At 39.3% G+C, this 24,782-nt stretch overlaps 1 protein-coding gene across 1 annotated transcript in view; it reads left to right on the top strand.

Moving 5' to 3' along the window:
• The first annotated feature begins 4,895 nt into the window (after nucleotides 1–4,895).
• Nucleotides 4,896–24,782, top strand: part of TM7SF3 (transmembrane 7 superfamily member 3) — a 43,002-nt gene continuing 23,115 nt past the window's right edge. Inside the window, exons 1-6 of the mRNA XM_006895088.1 lie at nucleotides 4,896–4,989; nucleotides 10,810–10,896; nucleotides 15,303–15,457; nucleotides 19,885–20,035; nucleotides 22,537–22,657; nucleotides 23,984–24,155. Of these exons, the coding sequence (XP_006895150.1) occupies nucleotides 4,896–4,989; nucleotides 10,810–10,896; nucleotides 15,303–15,457; nucleotides 19,885–20,035; nucleotides 22,537–22,657; nucleotides 23,984–24,155 (780 nt within the window). The remainder of the gene's footprint in view (nucleotides 4,990–10,809; nucleotides 10,897–15,302; nucleotides 15,458–19,884; nucleotides 20,036–22,536; nucleotides 22,658–23,983; nucleotides 24,156–24,782) is intronic.

Raw genomic sequence — 24,782 nt, 5'->3', positions numbered from 1 at the left:
AGTTGGCGCAGGATAGAGCAGGGTTTAGGGCTGTTGTACATAGGGTCGCTATGAGTCGCAAGCGACTCGACGGCACATAACAACAACAACAACATATGTAAGATTGCTGTGAGTCGTAACTGACCTTACTGTACCTAACAACAGGACAAAAAGAATTAGAGGTTTGTTAGTTACCTTTTACTTAGTTAATAGTAAGCACTCACTAAGATGCTCCTGATCCAGGCCTTGATCTTCACAATTACTTGCTATGCAGCAGAGAGCTGGACAATGACCAAGGATGACAGAAGAAGATGTGATGCCTTTGAGTTGTGCTGGAGAAGAGTTGTAAATATACCATGGACTGTCAAGAAAACTAAAAGATCTAACCTGTAGAGGGTGAAACCAAGCTGCTCCTTGGAGGCAAGGATTTTTGAAGCTCTGTCTCACATACTTCGATAATGTAGCCAGGAGGGATGAGTCTTTGGAGAAGGATATTATTCTTGGAAGGGTTGAGGGACAGTGCAGGACAGGAAAATCCTAGATAAAGTGGATTGACACAGTAACTGGGGTGATGAAGGTAAGTGTGTCAGAAACAGATTGCCTCAGGCTAGAGCAGGGTTCAGGGCTACTGTGCATAGGGTCACTATGAGTCGTAGTTGACACATAATGACTGTAACAACAACATGTGCACTGAGAGTACTGAATATTCCTTGGACTGCCAAAAGAACCAACAAATCTGTTTTGAAGGAGGTTCAACCACAATGCTTCTTAAAGACAGGCTGTTGAAACCTTTTCTCACTTATTTAGGGCATGTTTTCAGGAGGAATCAGTCCCTGGAGAGACGCTGGGAAGGGTAGAGGTCAGTGAAAGAAAGGAAGTCCCTTAATAAGATGGATTGACACATCTGCTACCATGACAGATCATGAGGGTGACGCAGGATAGGACAAGGTTCAGATCTGTTGTTTATAGATGGCTATGACTTGTAGCTGACTCAATGGCACCTAATAATAAACAACATATGCAAGTGTTTGGGTCCTGGAGGTGCTATTGCTGTTTAGATGCTTTTGCTTTGCTGCGTCATAATAACCCCGTGTATGAAAGAATGAAACACTGCCCTATCTTGTATCATCTTTAACAATTTCTGCTGTGCTTTAGATCATTGTTACAGTTACTGTGTCCATCCATATTTTTAGAAGCTTCTGCTCTTTCTGACCCTCTCCTTTCCCATCCATGATAATTCTTTTCTCAGGACTTGCCCTTTCTGGTAACATAGTCAAAGTATGTGAGACAAACTCTCACCAGCCTGGCCTCCTGGGAGCACTCTGGATGCACTTCTTTCAACACAAATTTATTCTTTTGGAAGTTGTAATAAATGCATTGCTCTGCCAACACCACAGTCTGAAGGCATTGATTGATTCTTTTGTCTTTTTCGTTGTCCAACTCTCACATGCCTGTGAAGCAACTGTAAATACTATGGCTTGGGTCAGGTGCACCTTAGTTAATTGTGCATAGGTTGTGATGAGAAGGCTGGTCACAGGTGAAGGCAACATGAACATGGCAATTAATTACTAAACTGGGCTGTATTTACTGTTTTTAAGAATGGGGAGATGGGAGAAGAAAGCATTAGGAGTTAAGAGTGATGTGTGAGGACAGGTAACTAATAAACTTTTCTTGTTGGTGTGACAGTGAATAAAGAATGTGAGGAGCAGAGCAGGGTTCGCAGAGAAAAGCACAGAAGTTTCTCAAACTGTTTGTCCTGTATTGATGACTTAAATCAGTCCCGTAGCACTACAGAAGAGAGGCCTGGTATCTCTCTCCATAAGAACTACAACCAAACACTATGGAACAGTTGTACTCTGTAATCTAAGGATTCATCTTGGGTTGAAATGGACATTGGCACCAAGTCTGGTTTAGTTGGAAGAGGAGAAGTGCTTAGAGGGAGGTTTTGGACAGTGAGCTGAGTTGAGCTTAGACTAGGATCTGATAAAAGAAGGAAAGGCTGAAAGATACTTTTGAATGAAAAGTTAATATCGGATGGTGACTGGTTAACTATTGCTGGATGGGTAAGAGAGCTCACTAGATGAGAATATGAAGTTGTGCAGCCTGATTGTTGAAAACTTGTGTCTCTGGTAACAGAGCTACTTCAGAATAACCCACAGTATAATACAGCAACTGTCTTGTTACAGGACAACACATTATTTATACTTGACCATAGCTTAGCTGTAAGATAATACTCCAAACTTGAGTAGTGCTCTCAGATCATACACAATTTTTAGATGTTTGTGAGACCTAAATAAAAAGAGCACCAATAAAATGGGTTGTTGCATAAACTCTTATCCTTCTTAGCAGACCCTGAACATACATTAGCATGTGGAAAGCAGCTTCAATGAGTTACGAGAATTAGCATACAATAGGAGCAGTTACATTATGAGAACTTTTGTCTTAAGAGAAATGCTGATTCTTCTTTAGACACTCTTGTGCTTTGTGGGAGATCCTTAAATGAGATTCTATCTACTGCAAGTCTCCTTCTGGCCAGTTAGTTTCACTTAGGTGGACTATATAGTGTTGCTATGAATCAGAACAGACTTGATAACAATGAGTTTTTACATTTGCTTTCCTTTAAGCTTATGTTTGCCCTATCTGTACCATTGCTAAAGAGCATTGCTAAAGACCAAGCTGCACTTGATCTAAACCATGGTCTTTTCGGTTGCATCATATGCATCTGAAAGTTGGACAATAAGGATGATAGGAGACAAGAAGAACTGATGCCTTTGAGTTGTGGTGCTGACGAAGAGTACTGAATATCCCATGGACTGCCAATAGTTTTGGAAGAGGGGCACCCAGGGTGCTCTTTAGACGAAGGGATGGTGAAATTTTGTCTCAAGTTACTTTGGACAAATTGTTAGAAGGGGCCAGTCCTTTGGAAAAAGACATCATGTTTGGAAGGAAGAGGGTCAGTAAAAGAGAGGAAGACACTCAACAAGATGGAATGATACAGTAAATGTAAAAATGGGATTGGGCATATCAGAGATCATGAGGTTGGCACAGGATGGGGCAAAACTGATTTGTTCATATACTTGCTTTGAATCATAGTCAACTCAGTGTCATCTAACAACAATAGCGTCTGTATGAAAGCCGAAGAGACCTCCTCTTCCAGTTATTTCAGAAAAAGTGACCTTATGAGTAAAGCAGTTTGGCATATACTTTTTTTTCCAGTCTCACACAATTACAAAAATGCTTTTGATTACTTGGTTTTATCTGCATGAGCTATAAAGCTGTTATTGTCATTGCTGCTGCTTATATAGCTGTTGATTTTTGTCACATTTCCTGGTATTTGAGTTATATTGTGGTGATTAGTATTTGAGAATATTCCTATGTAACTTTTTTGGAGACTGAAGTAGTAATTAGGAGAAAAATTTTAAAAATTTCTGCTTATTAACAGGGACAATAAATTTGTAAATTATTACCTAATTTGGGAGGGACTGGAGACCATTATGCTGAGTGAACTCAGTCCCACAAGGATTAATATTGTATAAAACCATTATTGTAGAATGAATATAAGGATCCAGGAGGGGTGGGAGAGGCTGGAAGCAGAGTGATGTGGATGTACAGGGGGAAGAGGGGTTTAATCATTGGGTACCAATTTAAGAACTGGTACAATTTGATGGGTGGGAGGGTGAGGGAAAGAATATGTTCGAATTTGTATTAGAATTCTGTAGATTAAAACTAATAAAAAGAAAACCAGAAAAACCAATATATTTAAAGCTGTTAAAAAAATTCTGTTATGACTAATAATTCAAGGTGAGATTTTTGAAAACTAGATTTACGTAATCTAAGTAGCATTACATTGAATGTAATTTAGTTATATTTAGCATATATTACTTTGTAATTCAGATAGATAATAAACATAATTAACGATTTTGTTTAGGCTGCTTTGAGACAAAAGTCCATCGGGAGTTGTCAATGAATTACAGTCGACCCTGGTCCACCCGAACACTCACTGCTCCTGCTAGTCCATCACGTGAACAGCATTCAGGTATAAGATTTGAAAGAGGAAGTTCAGGTTAAGATCGAGAGTCTTCGAGGATATTTCTCTATGACTGAAATGTAAGGGTTGGTTTGTTGTTGTTTTTAATCTAGTGCCCATCACTTAGCGCAGCCTTGTGGTCCTTTTCTACCCAAATCCGCAGAGGTACGGCTAACCAAAAGGCAGTTTACTTTGTTCAGGTGCACCAGCTCTTTTTGGGAGAAAGGAAATCTCTTCCCATCTCTGAAAACCCGCTGAAGAGTCAGCTCTGACTCAGTTCTCACACTCACGGCTATGGGGAGTACGCCAGTCTTGACGACACAGGGTCAAAGACTACGACATTTCTGGTTTTGTTGATTTCCCCCCAGGCCCCCAAAAATGACCGTTAAACCCGGGAAGAGGAGCCTGGAGACGTTAGGCCGCAACAGAATTTTTTTTTTTTTTCTATTCTAACGGTGATTTCGTAAGTGGAAAAGGTACAAGAATGAGAAGTGCGGGTAACCACACTTGACTTCCGGGGTCTTCTCCGGCCGGCGCATGGTCCCGAACCGAGATCGCCCGGCCTGCAGGAGGTGCGCGGCTCAGGAACGCCCCTAGCACGCCTCCTCGCGGGGATCCGCCGCGGTTACGTAAAAAGGGTGTCGGAGGACGTGGGGGAGCCGCTAGGGGTTAACTGCCGGAAGAGGAAGCCTCTGGCTGGCGTGGGGACGTCTCAGCCGGGCACGCGCGCAGGCCGCCGGGGGACTGGCAGGTGTGCGGCGTTTGCACCAGGTGGGCTATGCCACCTGGCGCGAGCGCCCCAGGGTAGCGTGCACGAGGCTGCGGGGCCGCGCGCCTCTTCGGCGCACCTCTGGGAGCCGGTGCTTTGACTACCCAGGCTGAGTTAGCCATGGAGCTCCAGTTGCTGCTACTCCTTGCTGCGGTGCTTGCCATGGATTGGGATGTGGCTGCACAAACCGAGACCGTCGGCAACTCCAGCGAGGGTAAGGTTGGGGGCGCTGCGCTTCTGCATCCCAAAGTTACTTTTGCATTTCCAAGGGTCTTACAAGGTCTGAGTCCACTCGGGTCAGAAGAGAGATGGTGCCGTCAGGCTTTGTTTGACGCCACTGGGTAAATTCAGCACAAATGGGCTAGGGTCTTTTCCTACAGAAGGAACACTCCCATCACTAATGGGTCCTTATTGTCAGCCTTCTAAGTTAGGTTGGTGAAATGGGAAGAGAAAAAGAGCTCTCTTTTTTTCCCCCAGACGTGCTGTTATGTCCCTTTTAGAGAGACTTTAACAACAGTAAAAATCCCCTTTCCTTCGAAGTATTATTTATGTCTGAGCCTCTAGTCAGTGAATCCAAGGTCCTTGGTGCAGAATCCAAGGGTTTGTAATTAGTGGCTCTCCAGGCAACTCCCGGGATCTTTATTCCAAGATCATGATGCTCTTCACGTTGAAAAAGTACAGGTGTGTGTGTGTGTGTGTGTGTGTGTGTGTGTGTGTGTGTGTGTTTTAAAGTACAGTATTTGAGAGGAGTGTCAACACAGCATGGGACTTTCGATCGTAGGTCATGTGCTTGAGTTTCAGCAACAGATAGTGGCTTGTTAATATAAAGTGTAAAAGTATTAACTGTGCATGACTAATAATCATGGGCTTTTCCTTGAAATTAAAGACATTCTTAGAGTTCCTAAATAGTATTTTCAGAATACTTAAGTTGCGTTCCTAAATGCTTATCTTGTGCAAATTGAACCCTAGAGGTTTTCCATAGTTAACGACTGAAAGGAGAAGTTAAAATTTTTTCCAGGGGGGAAAAAAAAGAGCCTTGTTTATAATAAGGAACTAACATGCACTGCCTGCAGTAAGTACCAGGTGGTTTTCACAGGCAGTGTTATTTAATCCTTACCTCTGAGGTAATTAATTGTCAGCCTCACCTGGCTGGGACTGAAGCTGGAAATGTTCATTACCCAAGGGAACAACCAATAGGAGCTTGGGCAGGAATTGGATGCCAGGTGTGTCTCTGTAAATTTCTTGGCCTGTGTGCAAAACAAAGCTGCCCTCCATTAACAGTATCTTGCATAATGGTGCTTTATACTTAAAACTTTGTGAATTCTCATTCCTCTGAGTAGCATTGTGAGGGAGGTAGGAAAAATAATGAATTTGTGGTTGATACAAACTATTATGAGCTAGGAGCACTCGGATCCAGATCTCTTTTTTTACCCCCTTAGTTTGCAGCTTAATTATTCAATAATATGTAAAAATTTTACCCGTAATTGAGAAATCTGAGTCTTAATTCAAGAACATACATTTTTTTTTAAATTGAAATAAAATTTTTTATACTGGTTTACTTACAAAGTTTGTACACATTGCTTTTTAACACTGGATCTTTCTCATTTCCTTTACCCACTCCTCCCTCCACTCATCAAATTGTGCGACTCTCTAGCTAACACTCTCCCCCATCCTCACCCCTCTGCTCCCACCCTCCCCCCTTTGGATCTTTATACACATTCTAGTCTTATACCATATTTGTCTTTATGGGACCGAGTTAGTTCACTTAGCATAATGCTCTCTAGTCATTGTCCCCCTCCCCAAGGTAGGTAGTAATTTGCAAAATCATTGTTACTGAGTGCTGCATAGTATTCCATAGTATTCCATCGTGTGACTACCATAATTTCTCAATCCTTTCGTTTGTGATTGGATAATTTCCATGTTCTTGCGATAGTGAATAACACTGCTAAGAACATACATTTTTAAGGCACTTCCCCCCAATTCTTTTCTGAGCTTGCATTGCTGGTATTTTCTCAGCAGAATTTTAAATTCCCTGCCCCAATATATGATAATACCACTTTAGGGAGTCCTGGTGGAATAGTGGTAAGGAGTTGCTGTGCTAATTCAAAAGCATGCAGTGTGAACCCACCACCTGCTCCTTGGGAGAAAGATAGTTAGTTACTCCTCTTCCTTGGGATTTGTTGCTTCTGAAAACCAGTTAGAGAATTAATCAGCTGTGTGTTGAATCTGAATCTGTGATAAGCAACAATAACAACAGTGTCCTTCTGTGCAGAAGAAGGACTGACAGTATGTGAGAATGTAACCATTGTGTATTTAAAATGCCAGTACCCTCCACTTCTGAAAAATAAAAGGAGAGAGACAAAGACAGACTTCATAAACTTGCTTCATTCTTGTAGGAAATGCCATTGCTGTGTAAGGATACTGATGACTACACAAACTGAAGAATTGAGCAACTGCTAGAATTTAGAATTCACTCATCTTTAACAGATGAGCTCACTGGCACAATTTGAGTAATGGCTTGAATAGAAAGCTAAATGAATCATTGATGGCAGATCAAGTTCCTAGAATGTCTGAGGAAGGTGCTTTCTGTGGCCAGCGGGTCACAGGTGATAAGCTGCATGTTCCTCCCTTATCACTTGTCTTTATTATTTTAGATTCATATCCAGTTACTCCCATGGAATTACACAGTAATTGGAGCAGGGCCAGTTGGCACTCTGATGTTTGTGTTAGGAAGCTCTAGTGGTGTTGTCAGTGGCCACGGCCTGGGCCTCTCAAGTGGTTGAAATCCTCCAGCAGCTCCAGGAGAGAAGGATTTCTCGTCTTCTCCCTAACGATTTCTAGACCCCCGAAGACCTGCTCGCGGGTCAGCTATGAGTTGGTTTTGACTCATTGGGAGTGTGCATGTGTGGCTTAAGGTCCCAGATCACATGTGTAGTTAATGACAATTGATTTCTGTCTTTGAAAAGTGTGTAAAAAGTATGTTCATTCCCCTCCCACTTTTCAGCCTTTAGGGCTAAAGAAAATTTGAAGGGGCTGTTGAATGATCTTTTTTATTTTTAATAGTCTATCTGAGGAAGATATGAAGACCAAGTTAGGATAGAGCTTTTCAAAATGCTATTGTCACTCTACAGCTTAAATAATGGAGGTAAATTATGGAAAAAGACAGGCGCGCTGGTGGTGTGGTCTGTGGGGAGTTGCATTGCTAACCCAAAGGCTATGTCTAAAGGCTGCATCTTCTGACGATTCAAATCCACCAGCATCTCCTCAGGAGGAAGAATCTCCTCCCTGGTGATGTACAGTCTTGGAAGTCCAAGCTGTGAGTTGGTTCTGATTAGACAGCAATGAGAAAATAAAGAATGAGAAGGATGTTATCAAAGTTGCACAGGTAAGATCTTATGGAGACTGATGAAAGATTAGGATCTGGTTCTTTTTAGAATAATTATTGGAAATGAAATATATGAAAAATGAATGTCATGCAAAAATATTTTTTTCAGAAAAGGATGAGCCACTGCTGTTAAAACTACAAAGCGTGGAAATGCTTGATCTTGGTGTTTGCCATTTGCCTTGTAATAACTTTGATGTGCTGTCGTTTTTTTTTTCCTCCTACACTCCAAGTCACAAGATCGAACTATGCCTCATAAAATGTTTCTAATGAATACTTTCCCAGATGACTTAGAAGTGAGGTTTCATTCTTATTAAGGTCTTCACGATATGTTTTGGATATTTAGGGTTTATTTGATGCCTTCATTGCCAAATCTGTTTTTGTGAGTATAAATTACTGTTTCTGCCAGGCAGTATTTTTATGTTGTTTTCTATCAGATCTGTTGTTAACATTGTTTTCACTACAACTTTCAGTATAACTTCCTTGGAAGGCTCTGCCTCAGACTTACCATGTACTGGGAATTTCTATGACTGTCTCTTTTCCCATTGTTTTTCATAGAGATTTAGGAAGCCCCACTGGTAGAATAATTAAGCACGAGGCTGCCAGCAGTAAGGTTAGTGGTTTTAAACACACCCAACCAATCTATGGGAGAAAGATCTGTTCCCCTAAAGCTCATATCCTGGAAAACCTTTGGGACAGTTCTTCTCTGTAACACATGAGAAAAATAGAAATTGAAAATTGACTCAATGACTCCTACCAACAATAGTGGATGTAGTAAATACATGGCTCTTCCCTCTCCCCTAATTCTTAACACTAGAAGGCTAATAGAAGGTCATATTATTTTTATTAAGAAACATAGAAGTTGGTTGAAAGAAATCACAATAAACAGTAAGGATTTGCTTATACATTGTAATAAGTTAATTGCATCAATCAGTGGTAATTAATGCCTATGAATGCCTACCTGAAAAAAGTCAGTAGTATTTGTATAGTTTGACCCAAATAAAACAGATTTCTTTTTAAAAAAATGAATTTTCAAAAATTGTGTAGAATTGGGTTGTTAGGAAAATGTTTTCCCCATTTGTTTGATCTTTAAAGTAACCAAGTAAAGTAGGCTGAGTTCTCTCTCACTAGCCATGTGAGAAGTAAGGCTCTGAGGACATAAACATAAGACAGCTTATTTCCTTTAGTCAAATTCCAAAAGCAAGCATAGTCCATTTATGGTAATAGAATTTGGAATCATGGTTATTCCCCGGAATACGTTAAGAAGAGGAAGTGTGAAATACTAGAATGCTCTTTATTGACCTACTTTATAGTTTCATAAGTGTATAGATTTTATGGAATGCTCTGCATACTTTTTTTTGGGTAAACTACAAATAACATAAAACTTGCCATTTTAACCATTTTAAAGAGTATATTTTACTGATATTCATGGGTTGTACACCCTTTACCACTATTAACTTTTTAAACTTTTTATCCATCTAAAAACATACTCTGCCCAGTAAGTCATAACTCGCATTCTCTTCCTTTCTCAATCCCTGGTAATCTTTTTTTTTTTTTAAAAAAACTTGGAAACAAGCTTGTAGGTTTTTTTTCCCCCCCAGTACTTAATTTTTTTATTGTTTTTTAACAAAAGTTTACAGAGAAGTTGATGCACACTTTCCTCCCTCCCCAAATTTACATTGCAATGCACTTCTTGTTCCATATTGTTGACATACATATGACAATCATACATCCCTTTCAGAAAGTCTTTTCCTTCATCTGTTCCAGTGCAGTGTTCATTTTCTGTCCACTCTTTTCTTGTTCTCTTCCACCCGCCATCAATCCTAATTTATAACAGTGATCTTAAGTAATATTTGTCCTTTTTTGACTGAGATATTTCACTCAGCATAATGTCTTTCAGACTCACTCATGTTGTGTAGTGTTTTACAAGTTCATTGCTTTTCAGTGCTGCATAATATTCCATTGTGTGAATGTACTGCAGTTGGGCTGTCTCTGTCTCTTTACTATTGTGAAAAAGGCTGCAATAAATATGTGTGTGCATTCCTCTTTTGCATCATGGCTCTGGTTTCTTTCGGGTATGTTCCCAGTAGTGGGATATCTCAGTCAAATGGTATTTCTATTCCAAGTTTTTGAGAAAGCACTGGATGACCTTCCATAGTGGTTGTACCATTTTACATTCCCATCAGCAGTGAGTAAGAGTTCCAATATTTCCATATCCTTGCCTGCATTTGTTTGTTGCCCTGTTGAACTTAGTTATTGTTGCTGGAAATCCTTGTAATCTTGAATATACTTTTTGTATGCTATTTTAAGAAATATTTGCTTGTGTTTTAAATCATTTAAATGTATTTTAAATGACTTCTACTCTACCTCCCTAGCCGATTCCAGTTGAAAACTAGTCATCACGAGTCCCTTCAGATCTTTGTAATGTACAGTCAGTTGGATAACCAGTGTCTTACCATTTTTATAAAGACTCTCTTGTGAGCACTAAGAAAAAATTGGAAGCATAAGGAAAAGAAAAATTAAAAATACTCCTGGAGATACCTGCTTTTATAGCCCCTACTATATTGACAAATGACCAGTTTTTTTTTTAAAAAGAACACTGCCAGTGCCTCTTCTCTTTATTATGTGACTTCTATTTGGTTCTTACTACAGGTATTTATTTGATTGAGGAAAGAGAGATGATGATGAGGTATTATTTTCCTTCTGAAAGTAAATTTCAGAAGATCCAGAAACTGATAGGTAAAAGTTTTTTAGCTGTTACTTAACGCTAGGAATTGTTCCCCTCCTCCTCTTTTATCCGTCTCTCTCAGGTAAGTTCTTGAAACTAAGACCAATACTTAAAGTTTTGTTGGTTTTATGTGTTGTCACTTTTACAGTTACAATTTTCTGAGGTAGAATAGAACAAGACTTGTTAGGTTCAGTTTAATCATTTGAGATGCAAGGTCACCACGACAAAAATCTCTTTAAATACATTTCTTGCCTGGCATATATGCTTTCTAGAATATTCTTTCTTAAAACAGAATAATTTTATTTCTTATATATTACCTGGAAAATAATACCATTTTATGAGGAAAACAAAACAAGAGCAGATTAAGGGGCTGTCCTCCATTTTGTGTACAATATGTCCCTGTACAGTTCAGATGTAAATTTGAGGTGAAACCCATGTTTTGAATGCCATCAAGAATAAAGGTCTTCAAATTAAGTTCTTCTGATAAGAATATCTCACAATCACTGTAGAAAATATGAAAAAAACAGGAAATGTGAAGAAAATCAAGTACATTTCCAGAAATACTTTCTTTTTGTTGTTGTTGTTTAGTGCCTTTGAGTCGTAGATGACTCATAGCAACCCTATGAATGAAAGACTTAAACACTTGTATAACTTTCGTAGTTTCTCTAAGTTCATAAAGTTTCCAGAGGCAAGCTGTTTCAGAAGTGGATGCCATTCCTGTCATTTGAGAAGTTGCTTAATAAGTTGTTTTAATATGCGTGGTTCTATATCTCCTATCTATTTTTCTAAAACACTAAAAGTTTTGATTCTCCATGTATTTTTGAGACATGACTCACTCTTGCCTCTGGCGGTAAGGGAAAGACAAACACATGACTATCAAGATGTCTGTAGTTGATGGCTGCATCAGTTTGCCCAGAGCCCTTAGGCTTTGTGTAGTATTTTGGTTCAAAGGCCTGTATGATGGGAGCTAAACATAAGGGCTGTCAAAGCATTTTAAGACATGTTGAAGAACAAATCTACATAGGAAATTACAAAAGTCTTTGCTATCTTTTATGAGTTGCCTTGTACCAGTTTCATTACAATACTCAAAACCCAGAGTGACTAATTGGTAAATGTTCAATAATTATTTCTCAAGCTGAGAAAACTTGAAGGTGTGAATAAAAGCAGGAAAGTAATGAGTTGAGTACCTTAAACAAAGGTTGGAAATGTAATAAATTTCCAGGGAAACAAACACCAATAGCAGAACAATAGGTTGCTTTTACTTGGACAGCCTCTAATTGGTGTGTATCTTGAAGACTTACAAATGGACAGTGGATGAGACCAAGATTAAAGTGCAATGTATGAGATGATTTTAGTGCTCTTTTCTGACTTTTCATTTGATTATGTTGGTATAGTTGATTATGACTCATAGTGACCCTGTATACAATAAGCCTGAATCCTACCCTGTCCTGAGCCATTCTCATTGTCTCTGACACACTTGTCCCCATTGCCGCAGTCACTGTGTCAGTGCATCTCATCTGGGGTCTTTCTGTCCTATGACTTTTTATTTAGATTATAATTTGGTTTTCTAATAAAATAATCAGGATGATGGTAAGGAGTAAAAAAAAAAAATCACAGGAAGTGTTTTTCTTGTTTCTCTTAAAAAACATAATAAAGACCAAAATCTCTGCATTTTTCTGACTTCCCTAGCTATATTCTGGAACCAAACCCCAATGTTTTTCCCTCTCTTATGATTGGAGTTTTATTCCCTATAAAGTATAACATGCTTTTCTGGTTAAATAGAAAGACACTTTCTTCATCTGAAAATCCTGAAACAACTAAGATTTTAGATATTTGTGTTATTAGAAATTAAACTAACCAAAAATCCATATCCCCACCCCAGTCAACTTTTAAAAACATCACAGAATTGATGAAGGTAATATAATCACTTCACAGTTTGGGCAAGAATGAATCAAAATGCTCTGGTGGTCTAGTAGCGTGAGGATCTGTGCTGCCCACCTAAAGTCATGTACTGCAGTTCAAACCCACTAGATGCTGGGGGGTAGAGTAGTTGTCTGTGGGATTTACAGCCTCAGAAAACCGATAGAGTTATCTGTGAGTTGATTTGAGTTTGGTTTTTTTCTGTTCCAATATGGGACTTTGATAAATTATAATCTTTTCCTCATAAGCTCCTTTTATACTAAATTTATATATTATTTTTATCCTAAATTTTAAGGATTCTCTCCCCTCGTAGGTTTGAATCCCTGAAAGCACTTACATAATGGTGCTTGGAAGCACGTCTGCTTTTCATGTATTGATTCTCTCTAGGGTAGGAAGTGGTGAGATGAGGAATCTAGGATTTCATAGACTTGAAGACAGACTAATTTAGTGGTTTAAATGAGAATTGGTTTGGGAAATAAAAGGGCAAGTGTGGAGAAAGGCACACAGAAGATCAGGGCCAGAGTAAGAGAGTAAAACACAACCAGGACATGGAGACTAAGCTAGAGATGGGAGAGGCCTGGATGAGGTGCGGAAAAATTATTCTTGTTTTAACTTGCCTTTAATATGGGCTTTGAAGTTGTCATGAAAAAAAAAATCCTTTTTCTCACAGTGCCTATGTTGATAACTGTATGTGAAACACTACTGCAGGCTAGGTAAAACAATGTCCATTTGGCAAATGGAAATATAAAAGCTTACTGGAGTTAACTCACTTACCTAAAGCTACACAGTGATAAATGGTGGGAGTTAATTGAAGCCACATATGTGTCTGTTTCTTCATAGGCCGCTATGAGTCCTGGTTGACTCATGGCACCTGAAAACTGTCTCTTGGGAGCTCTGGTGGCATCATTCGTAGGGACAGGCTTGCACTAATCTAAAGGTCATGCCTCTCTGGGTATTCAAATCTATCAGCTGCTCCTGGAGAGAAAGATGGGCATTCTCCTCCTGTGCAATTTACAGCCTCTGAAAACCCGCTAGAAAGTCAGCAAGGAGTCCATTCCCAACTGGTGGTCATTAGTTTGAGCAGTTGTTCTGGATCTCTAACCTGGCTGACTTCAGCTTTCACTGGAGGGTGCTAGTGATAGTCTTAAATATCAGCACATACCTAATGATAGCCTCTCAGCTGTTCATCCTTAAATTAACAGAATGGAATTTTTATCTCTGCTACTAGATAATTAATGAAATACAGTTGTGAAACATAATTCAGATGACACAACTTGCTGAAACTGAAGAGAACCTCAAGGGCTTGCTTGCTTCAGAAGGTTGTAGTCTTCAATATGGATTGAATCTCAACATCAAGAACACAAAGATTCTCAGCCCTGGGCCAGTTGGAAGCATCATGATGGGTGGAGAGGATATAGAAGTTGTTAACAGTTTCTGCTTGCTCAGCTCCACCATCAACACTCTTGGCGCCAGCAGTCAGGAAAGCAAAAGACAAATTGTATTGGGTAAATCTGCTGTCAGGGACCTTTCCAGAGTACTAAGAAGCAACGATGTCAATCTAAAGACTAAGGTGCACCCGATTCAGGTAATGATCTTGACAGTTACTTTCTATGCATCAGTGAGCTGGACATTATTAAGGCTGACAGAAGAAGAATCGATGCCTTTGAGTTGTGGTGCTGGAAAAGAGTCTAGAACATACCATGGACTGTCAAGAAAACAAATGGGTCTGTCTGGGAGTTTCAGGTCTCTCCTTGGATGCTAGGATTTTAAAGCTATGTCTCACGTACTTTGGGTATTTGGCTAGGAGGGACCGATTCTTGGAGAAGGATGACATGCTTGGAAGGGTAGTGGGAACAGCACAGGAGAGGGAGACCCTGGATAAGATGGATTGATACAGTAGGTGGGGTAATGATGGTAGGTGTGTCAGAGTCAGACTGGCTCAGGAGGACAGGCTTCAGAACTATTGTCCATAGGGTTGCTATAAATCATAGATGACAGCACATAACAACAACTAGATAACTAAAAAACTCAAGCCCATTGCCATTGAAATTGGAACTGACTCATTGCTGACCCTCCATTGAGTTTCTGAGGCTGTAAATGCACAGGAGGAGATTGCCCATCTTCCTGCTGTGGTGTGACTGGTGGAATCAGACCACCAACGAGGTGCAGCTTCTGGATTAGCATTGCTCCTCCTGATGGACGAGGCCTCCAGAGCTACCCTGAGCACCTTGTGACTCCTTACTACTTTAAATGTTCATATGTTTTGAAATACCTTTCACCCCTTTTTTGTTCTCAGCTGTCCACTCACTAGCTGACTGACTCTGAGTAGGATGCTTCATGGTCACCTGTAAAATAGCGTCAGTGATAATAATATTTGCTTCAGTTGGTTTTTCCAGGATCTAAATAAATTAGCATCTTGTGTGTATTTATCATTTCTATAAATTGATATTCAAGGTACAGATGCTATAATGAAACTTTTTTTTCCTCTCCACTGTAGGTCTTCTTGAATTTTCTCTGGGGAAATACAGATACTTCAAGCTCACCAAGCCCTCTCCAGAGGAAGCTATTTTGCGTTATATATCCAGCAATGCAACATTTCTTATTTTCCAAATACACTCACAGTATCAGAATACAACATTGTCTTTTTCTAAGGTAAGTAGAAATAATTATTTCAGTAAGAACAATTCCTAAAAAAAAAGAACAATTCCTATATACTAGAGTCTCGTATTTAGCATATTCAAATTTCAGGTCAATGTTTTTAACATTATTTTACCTTAAGCCAAATGAAGATTGGACTTTATCAAGTTAGCAGTTGAGAATGGTTAAGAGCTGAGTATCTCAGGCCTCGCATGAGCATGGCAGCCTCTGACATGAAGAGGGATGGTAGTGCTGCGCTTGTAGGGAGGGTGCCCTGTGCCGAATATCGCCTTGCTGAAGTTTAGCTTTCCCCATGATTTGCCAGTCTCTCAATTCTTTAGTGGATTCTTGATTTTTACCTGAGAATATATTTTAATGAGTATTTGTCATTCAGCTATTGGCTTAAATTTTACTAAAATCTTTATAACTAGACTAATTTTCGGTGTACAAAAAAAAAAAAAGTATGGTTGACACTAAAAAGTTTCAGGAAGTACTAAAAGAATACCAGCCAGTAGTGATGGAGGATGAAATTCAAGCTTCACTGAAGGCATTGGCAAAAGGTAAGGCCCTAGGACTCAACGAGGTAACAATTGACATGTTTCAACAGACAGATGCAGCCCTGGATGTGCTCATCAGTTTGTGTCAGGAAATTTGAAGGACAGCTGCCTGGAAAAGATCCATATTTGTTCCCATCCCCAAGAAAGATGACCAAACAGAATTTGGAAATTACATAACAATATCATTAATACCACATGAAAGCAAAATATTGCTAAAGAGCATCCAAAAATGACTAGAATAGTACATTAACAGGGAACTTCCAGAAGTTTAAGCAGAGTTTAGGAGAGGCCATGGCACTAGGGATATCATTGCAAATGTCAAATGAATCCTGGCTGAAAGCAGAAAATATCAGAAGAATTTGTTTGTGTTTTATTGACTATGCAGAGGCATTTGACTCTATAGAGCATAACAAATTACAGCTAATGTTGAGAAGAATGGGAATTCTGGAATGATTACTTGTGATCATACAAATTCTGCACCTAGCTCAAGAAGCTTATCTGTACAGAGCAAGGAAACACTTCAGGGTTTAAAATCAGGAAGAGTGTGCATCAGAGATATATCCTTTTTCCATACCTATTCAGTCTGTTTACTGAGCAAATTGTGAAGCTGGACTCTGTGAAGAGGAATGTGACAAGATCAGAGGAAGACTCCTCAATAACTTGTGTTATGCAGTGACACAACTTTGCTTGCTAAATGTGATGAAGACTTGAAACACTTGATGCAGAAGATCAGGAACTACTACCTTTGGAATGGATTACACCTCAATATCAAGAAAATAAACATCCTCATAACAAGGACAACAGACAACATCATGGTAGATGAAGAAGGGATGGAAGTTGCCAATGATTTTATCTTGCTTGGATCAAAAAAATCAATACCCTTGTATTGCTTTGGGCTGTTCTGCTCTCAGGGACCTCTCCAATGTATGTAAGAGCAATGATGTCAGCTTGAAGACTAAGGTGCACATGATTCAGACCACTATTTTTTTCAATCACCTGCTATACATCTGAGGCCTGGACAGTGAATGAGGATAACAGAAGAAAAATTGATGCCTTTGAGTTATGGTATTGAAGAAGAGTAATGTACAAACCATAGACTGCCAAAAGAATAAGCAGATGTGTCTTGGAAAACGTGAAGCCATACTGCCTCTTGGGAGTAAAGATGGTGAAGCTTTGTCTCACATAACTTGAACATGTTAGGAGAGGCTGTTCCTTGGAAAGGGCCCTCATGCTTGGAGAAGGGGGGAGGGTCAGTGAAAGAAAATTCCTCCATTGGAGGGACTGACACAGTGGCTGCACCTCTGGGATCAAGTATATCAGAGCTGACAAGGATGGCTCAAGATAGGACAGGGTTCAGGTCTCATATTCCTAGAGTCACCATGAGTTGTACTTGGCTCTGTGGCACTTTACAGCTACAAGAAGTGGATCCAGTGCTGGATCAAATGTTATTTTTATTTCCATTTTTTAAAAGAACCAAACTATTTTCCTTTGTTGTTATACTTTTCTAAAGCCTCATTAGCCATGCCATACATTGATTTTTACCCAAGTTCTTTGAAGCCAGAACAGAAAAAATATGTGTGTTTATGCACACATACATACATACATACATTCATAGGGAGCTCTTGAAACTTAGGGCAATTTGATTCCTGGTTAGGAATCTCTGTGTTTGATTTATTACATGATTTATTTAGTTTTCAAAACAACCCTGGAGATAGTTGAAATTTTTACCATACATCTAAGGAAATGGAGCTCAGACAAAAGGATATTTCTTTTAATTATTAAGTAATGAAAGAAGCATGAATGAAATAAGTACCATCTTAAGCTTGGATTTCTGTTTTGGAAAGGTCTTAGTTAATTATAAGAGAAGTCCTTTCTTGGTGTTTGTTTAGATTCTGTATTTGTATTGTAGAGAAAATCTTGACTGGAACTCTTAGATTGTTTATTATGAACTAGACCACTTTGGATTGGTACTCTGATGTTGTTAATCCTGTAGTTTATCTATTAATATTTAAGTTGTTGTTAGGTGGTGTCGAGTCGAGTACAGCTTACAGACCCTACAAACACCGGATCTGAACCCTGGCCTGTCCTGTGCCATCTTCACATTTCCTGACACACTAGCGCCCATTACGGCAGTTGCCATGTCAGTCTGCCTGGTTGAGGGTTGTCTTTGCCAACACTCCACCCTTCCAAGCATCATGTCCCTTTCCAAGGAATAGCCCCTTTTAGCAACATGCCTAAGTGTGTGAGGTGAAGCCTCATCCTTTTTGCCTCCAAAGAGTACTCTGGCTGCACCCTCTCCAAGACATACTTATAGGGGAGCTCTGGGGGTCTACTGGCAAAAAGCTGCACTGCAATCCCAAAGGCATGTGGTTCGAATCCACCAGATGCTCTGCTGGAGAAGGAGGGACAATCTCCTCCTCTACCAGTCAGATTTGATTTGATGGTATACACACACAAAATAATAAGATAAAATATATTTTTTTTAAAGAGTAAAGTGTTTGAAGACTTAACTTTCTCTTTACAATAATTTTCTTTCTCCTTTCCCCCCCCATTCATTCATTGTTGCACTTTTCTCCACTCCCAACCCTCCCCCCAGTACACTACCCTCTTGAAAAAGTAAAAGAAAAATTCTTTCATTGTTTTACAATCCCTCTCCCCAGGTCCTCTCCACTATGCAGCCTTCACTTTGGACTCCCGTCATGACAAAAATGATTAATCACATATCCCTTTTAAATAGTTTTCTCCCTCATCTGTTTCAGTGCAGTATACATTATTGAACTCATCTTTATCAGTCTCCCCCCCAACCCTGATGTCAGTCCTGTTTTGCAACAGTGGCACCGTGCAGTATTTATCCTTTTGTGACTGAGATACTTCGCTCAGCAAAATGTCCTCTACGGTCACCTATTTTGAATAATATTGCATTAGTTCCTTAATTTTCAATGCAGTGTAGCATTCCATTGTGTGAATATACCACAGCTTCTCTTTCCATTTGTTTGTTGATGGGCACTTAGGTTCTTTCTAACTCCTTGCTATTGTGAACAAAGCCATGATAAACATGGTGTGCATATATCTGCTTGGGTGGCAGTTATGTTCTCTTTGGGGTAGATTCCCAGTAGTGGAAACGCTGGTATCTCTATTTGCAACTTTTTGAGAAAGCGCCACACTGCCTTCCACGGTGGTTGCACCATTTTATACTCCCACCTACAGTGAATAAGGGTTCCAGTTTCTCCACAACCTTGCATTTGTTGCTTGCTGTTGTTGCTGTTACATTTTGCTATTCTGACTGGGGTGAGATGATATCTCATAGTTGTTTTGAATAATTTTTTTTTAAAAAAAGACAAATCAATAGTGTTCTCCAGCACAACAACTCAAAAGCATCAATTCTTCTGTCATCCCTATTCATTGTCCAACTCTCAGATAAATAGCAAGTGACCAGAAAAACCATGGCCTGAATCAGATGCACCTTAGTCCTCTAGTCCTCACATTGACATCATTACTCCTCAATAATTTGAAGTGGTCCCCAGCTGCAGACATTCCAGTAGTACTATGGGTATTAATTGTGGATCCAAGTAAGATGAAGTTGTTGAAAATCGAAATCTTTTCTCCATCTACCACAATGTTGCCTATCAGTCCAGTGGTAAGAATCTATGATTTTTTGACATTGAGATGCAGTCCATATTGAAAGCTGCATTCTTTAATCTTCTACAACAAATCCTCCTCACTTTCAGCAACCAAGGTGTGTCCTCTCCATAACACAGGTTATTAATAATACTATTTTTGTTTGATAAGATCCAGAAGAAAACATGCATATTAAGGCAGCTTTAGAATTTAAATATTTTGCTCAGCTAATTCATGGTGACTTCCACCCCTCTCTTCCAATTGCAGACTCTTCTTCCTAGCACCTCGGGAACAGGCACTGACAGAGGACTGGTTTTCATTCTTAGACCAGAGCAGAGTATGTGCACATGGCACTTGGAGACTGCAGCTGCTGAGCCTGTCCAGAGTATAGCTGTTCCACTCTCCTACTCAGAAAAGGGTGAGCTGTTGTGTTTGACCCCTGTCACTTTCCCAAAAGCTGGATACTTGGAGACATGCTGATGAATTTTAGCAAAAAACCACAAAAGTGTGAGTTGGAAGTGTCTTCTTGGCACTGGGTTTGGTTTTGGTTTATTACAAGTACCAAATTTGTTGCAAGGTCTTCCACAAGAGGGGAGATACAGAAGAATGGCTGTACTTGACATATTTGGAGGGTAGAATTGATAAGACACAATAATTTATCAATGGTTACAGGGTAGCAGACTTCCTGTGTGTAATGCAGAATAAGATTGTTATGGTGAATGTTTTGGGGATGGAATGAATGAGAAAATAGCACTTTTGTTTTAGAACACAATGAATCTGAGATTCCTATAGGATTTCCAGGTGGAAATTCCTAACAGGTAGTTTAAAACTGGGACCTGGAGTGGAAGAATGAAGTTAGGTATGGAGCTGTTATTAAATAGATGTTTACCTAAGGGTATGTATAGTTAGATATCTAAGAGGGAAAAATTAAAATAATAGCAGATGATTTCCTAGTGCCTACCAGATACCAGAAGAAGGGAGCTCTGGTGGCATAGTCCGTAGGGAATTGTGCTGCTGACTCACAGGCCAGGCCTCTTTGGTGGTTCGAATTCACCAGTGGTGCTAGGAGGGAGAAAGATGGAGGATTTCCTCCCATGCAGTTTACATCTCCTGAAAAGCCACTGGAGCATCACCTATGAGTTGGTTCTGACTCCAGATCAATGAGTTGAGTTGATGTAAAAAAAGCAAAAAAGGCCTCGTGGGGGGAAATCATATATAACCTTTACCAGCTCCACAAAGAGGAACTATTCCCGTCAACAACATGAAACCAATTCCCATGCGATCAGACACTTCCCCCACACTCCCACACCTCCTGCATTCACTCACACTCATACCAGCACCAATGTTACTGCTTTACTGGCTCCAGAATCCAATGAAATAGCTCACAAACCACACAGAACTGTATTGGTGAAGCCAAAGGCTAGAATTCAGTTTAGTAGCAAAATACAAAGTCAGGACCGCTTAAAAAATGAGCTCATAGACACCTCAGTCTTGAGCCTCACAGCTGTAGGCCAGTGTTACTAGGCTGTCAGTCCTGCTAATATTGGTTTACCACTCTGAAGTCTTCCTGAAAACTTGGGGAAAGGCTTTTAACTCTGGTTCCGTGGAGGGTAACAGTCCCAAGGTCAGCAGCATCTCTTGTTGAGTCTCTAATCCTCTGCTTTGGCTGTTGCTGTTCTTGTAAGTATAACTGGCGTGAGAATCTCTGGTCCTGACAGGTGCAATCAGCATACCCGCTGCTTTCCTGGTGGTGAGACTCTTGATTTTGCCACCAAATCTGCTTAGTTTAGTGGCACGACTTCCCTAGAGGATAGGCTAACACACCCTATTCAGATATTCCTGCCCATCACGTGGCAAAGTAAAATTCTATGGCTAAGAAAGCCATTTTGAACAATAAACCCTTAACACTACAGATGATATCTATATTCTTAAGCTTTTTGAAGTCACAGACACAGAATGATCTTATGAAAACTTCTCACACTAGGAATTATTTAGGTCTTCGATGTATACTTAAAGGCTGTTTGTGAAGGCCTTGAAACCCATTCTTGCACTCCAGCTTAGGAATTCGATTCTTTTTATATTTTCACTCTAAATAACAGGATGAGCCAAATCCAGATGGCATGTATTTGCACATGAAGTTTTTTGGGAGCACAGTTTTACCTGTTCTTTTACATACTGTCTATGGCTGTGCACAAGAACAGATAAGTAATTGAGATGGAACTGCCAGGTACCCGAAGCTTAAAATATTATTCAAAATGGGTGACCCTGGAGGATGTTATGCTGAGTGAAATAGCTCAGTCGCAGAAGGACAAATACTGCATGGTGTCACTGCTGTAGAATGGGACTGACATCAGGGTTGGGGTAAGACTGAGAAAAACTGGATAAATTATGTATACTGCATTGAAACAGATGAGGTAGAGAACAATTTAAAAGCAATATATGAGAAGGCATTATGGTTATCCTAAGAGCCCAGAATTAAGGTTGCATAGTGGAGTGTACTCGAGGTTGGGGGTGGGGCACGGAGGGATTGTATGCCAATGAAAGAATTTTTCTTTTACTTTTCAAAGAGAGGAGCTAACCTGGGGAGGGAGGTGGGCAGGGAGAAAGGTGCAACAATGAATGAATGGAAATCCCAAATCTCTGTAAATGTTCATTAAAATTACTAAGATAAAATTTAAAAAAAAATATTTCCTATCTGACTCTTTACAGAAAAAGTTTGCTGACTCCTGCTCTTGCATTCTTAGTTTCAATTACTCTTACTTTTCTTTAACCTCAGTTCATGAGATAGTACAAAGCTGCAAACTCTGAAGAATATTTAAGTTTACTGGAGAATTTCTTATCAGGTTAAAGTTCTCTTTTTCTGTGTTATTTGGACACACAAAAATTATGTTTAGTAACTTGTTATTTTTTTTTGTCCAGATCCTGTCCCTGGAGGCTGTAATTTGGAGTTTGATTTAGACATTGATCCTAATATTTACTTGGAGTATGATTTCTTCGAAACAATCATCAAATTTGCCCCAGCAAACCTAGGCTATGCAAGGTATGTCTTGTCTCCTGTTGCTTAAGTTGCTTTTAGATCATGTATGAATATTGTGTAGATTCATGAAACTCTCAAAATCCATAGGTCTCTTTTATTAAAATGGGATTGGTTTAATTTTTGTTTGGCATTGCATAATTTAAACATTATTAATCATATCTGAGTTCTCATTAACAATATCTTCCTCTTCAGTTCTTAAAAACCCCTTTATTCGAATAGTCATCTGTTAGCTCTCTACTTTGAGCTTGAAAGTTTAACTTTTGTTAAGAAATGTAAATCTATATTTACGATATTAGTCTGTATCATTTGTCTTTGAGACTGAGTTAGTTCACTCTGCATAATGCTTTTTATATATCTCATGTTATATATTTTACAAAATCATTATTCCTTAGAACTGCCTTATGTTCCATTGTGTGAATATACCACAATTTCTCAGTACATTTGTTTGTTTATGGGGCATAACAGAGATTAGTTGGATGGATTGGGGATGGTGGAGAAGGAATAGGAAAGATTCACTGGAAACTTGAAAAGATGGGGTAACAATAGACATAGACCAATAGTATGTAATTATATAAAATACAGTGTGTGCGAATGCTTATACAAAACACAGGTGAATAAAGGATTGTATAAAACAATGTACATGAATGAAACACAATGTAAACAAATTATTGTATGAAAATCAATTAAAAAAAAGAATTTTAAAAGTACAAAGCATTCTGAAGCCCCACACTTCTGTATTTTTATAGAAATGTGTGATTGTTTTAATTAAAAACAGCTTTAGTTTTTACTGTTAGCCAACATTTGAGTGTCCTTTCTGCTAACTGAAGGTTAGATGTGGGAGTCAACTCATAAGACCATCAGAAGAAAGGTCATGCACTTCTGATGGTGATTTCCTTGTGAAAAATCAGCCATTGCAGCGTAGTGGGACATACCTGACATCACCATGGGTCAGAATCAACTTGACAATGACTGGTTACACAGCACCTGTGATGCTGAGTGCTGGGTGTTCTTTGCCATTAAATCTTCATAGTTTTATGGAAAAAGGACAATTATTCTTGTTAACAGAGAGGCTTTCTAATGGTTATTGAAGTTAAGTGACTTATTCATACTTGTAACAAATGGCAAACTGACGTCTGATCAGTAAGTCACATTACCCTTCAGTATGTTACTTGCCTTTCTCTGAATACCAGTTTATTACCTCTGCAAAAGGTAAGCTGTCAAATCGGGAAGGACTGTTGGAAAGGTATGAAATTAAGAACTCTGGCTCCTTTTTATTGATGGGCTTTGTACCATGAAAGGTTGATACGCAGTTTTGTTGGTTGACTTCAGAGGCACAGACCCTCCGCTCTGTGACGTGGCAGCAGGCATGGACTCAAGGTGGAGGCTGCAGTATGACATCTACCAGTATTTTCTGCCTGAGAATGACCTCACTGAGCAGGTTTTGCTGATGCATCTTCAGCGAATGACTGAGGTGCCACAGGTGAAGGCCAATGCTGTCAAGGTAAATCTGATTCCCATGATCTGAATGGTTAGACTGTGACACTTTTGTAAGTGTTGAGAATGGGAGAAGGTAAGAAAAGGCCCTTTGTAGTTTCTTTTATGGTTTTGTCTTTCTGAGACTATAATTTTATTTTACTTTTTAATTGTCTTGAGGATCTTTGCTAGTGATAACCAAAATGGGGTTGGCCATTGAAGGAATGCATTATATTAAGTTCTAGTTGTAAGCATGTATGTACTTTGGTGTTCTTAAGAGATCATTGGAAAAGAGTGTATTCAACTTTGTTATGTGTTCCTCTAAGTGTTAAATAAAGCTTTTAGTAAATTTCAATAATACAGTGTGGGGCTTTTTTGTGTGTTTTTTTTAAGGTTTGTTTTTTTTTCCCTTTTTTTTTTTTTTTTTTTTCTTGTTTATTTAGTTCGTTTATATTGTTTTTTTTTCTGACTGTTTCCTGTTTCCTGCACCCACTCCGTCAATTTATGTAACCTTATACTTAACACCCTCCACCACCACCCCCCGCCCATCCTCATCCTTCAGCTCCACCCTCCCCTACCTTGGATCCTCATACTCATTCTATGATAATGGGCTTATACATTATTTGTTGTTATGGGACTTAGTTCACTCTGCATA

This window comes from Elephantulus edwardii, unplaced genomic scaffold (assembly GCF_000299155.1).
Source record: "Elephantulus edwardii isolate Elephantulus edwardi_28Jun2011 unplaced genomic scaffold, EleEdw1.0 scaffold00157, whole genome shotgun sequence".
NCBI lineage: Eukaryota > Metazoa > Chordata > Mammalia > Macroscelidea > Macroscelididae > Elephantulus > Elephantulus edwardii.
The sequence above is the reverse complement of the archived record's forward strand: the minus strand, read 5'-3'. Positions and strand labels throughout refer to the sequence as shown.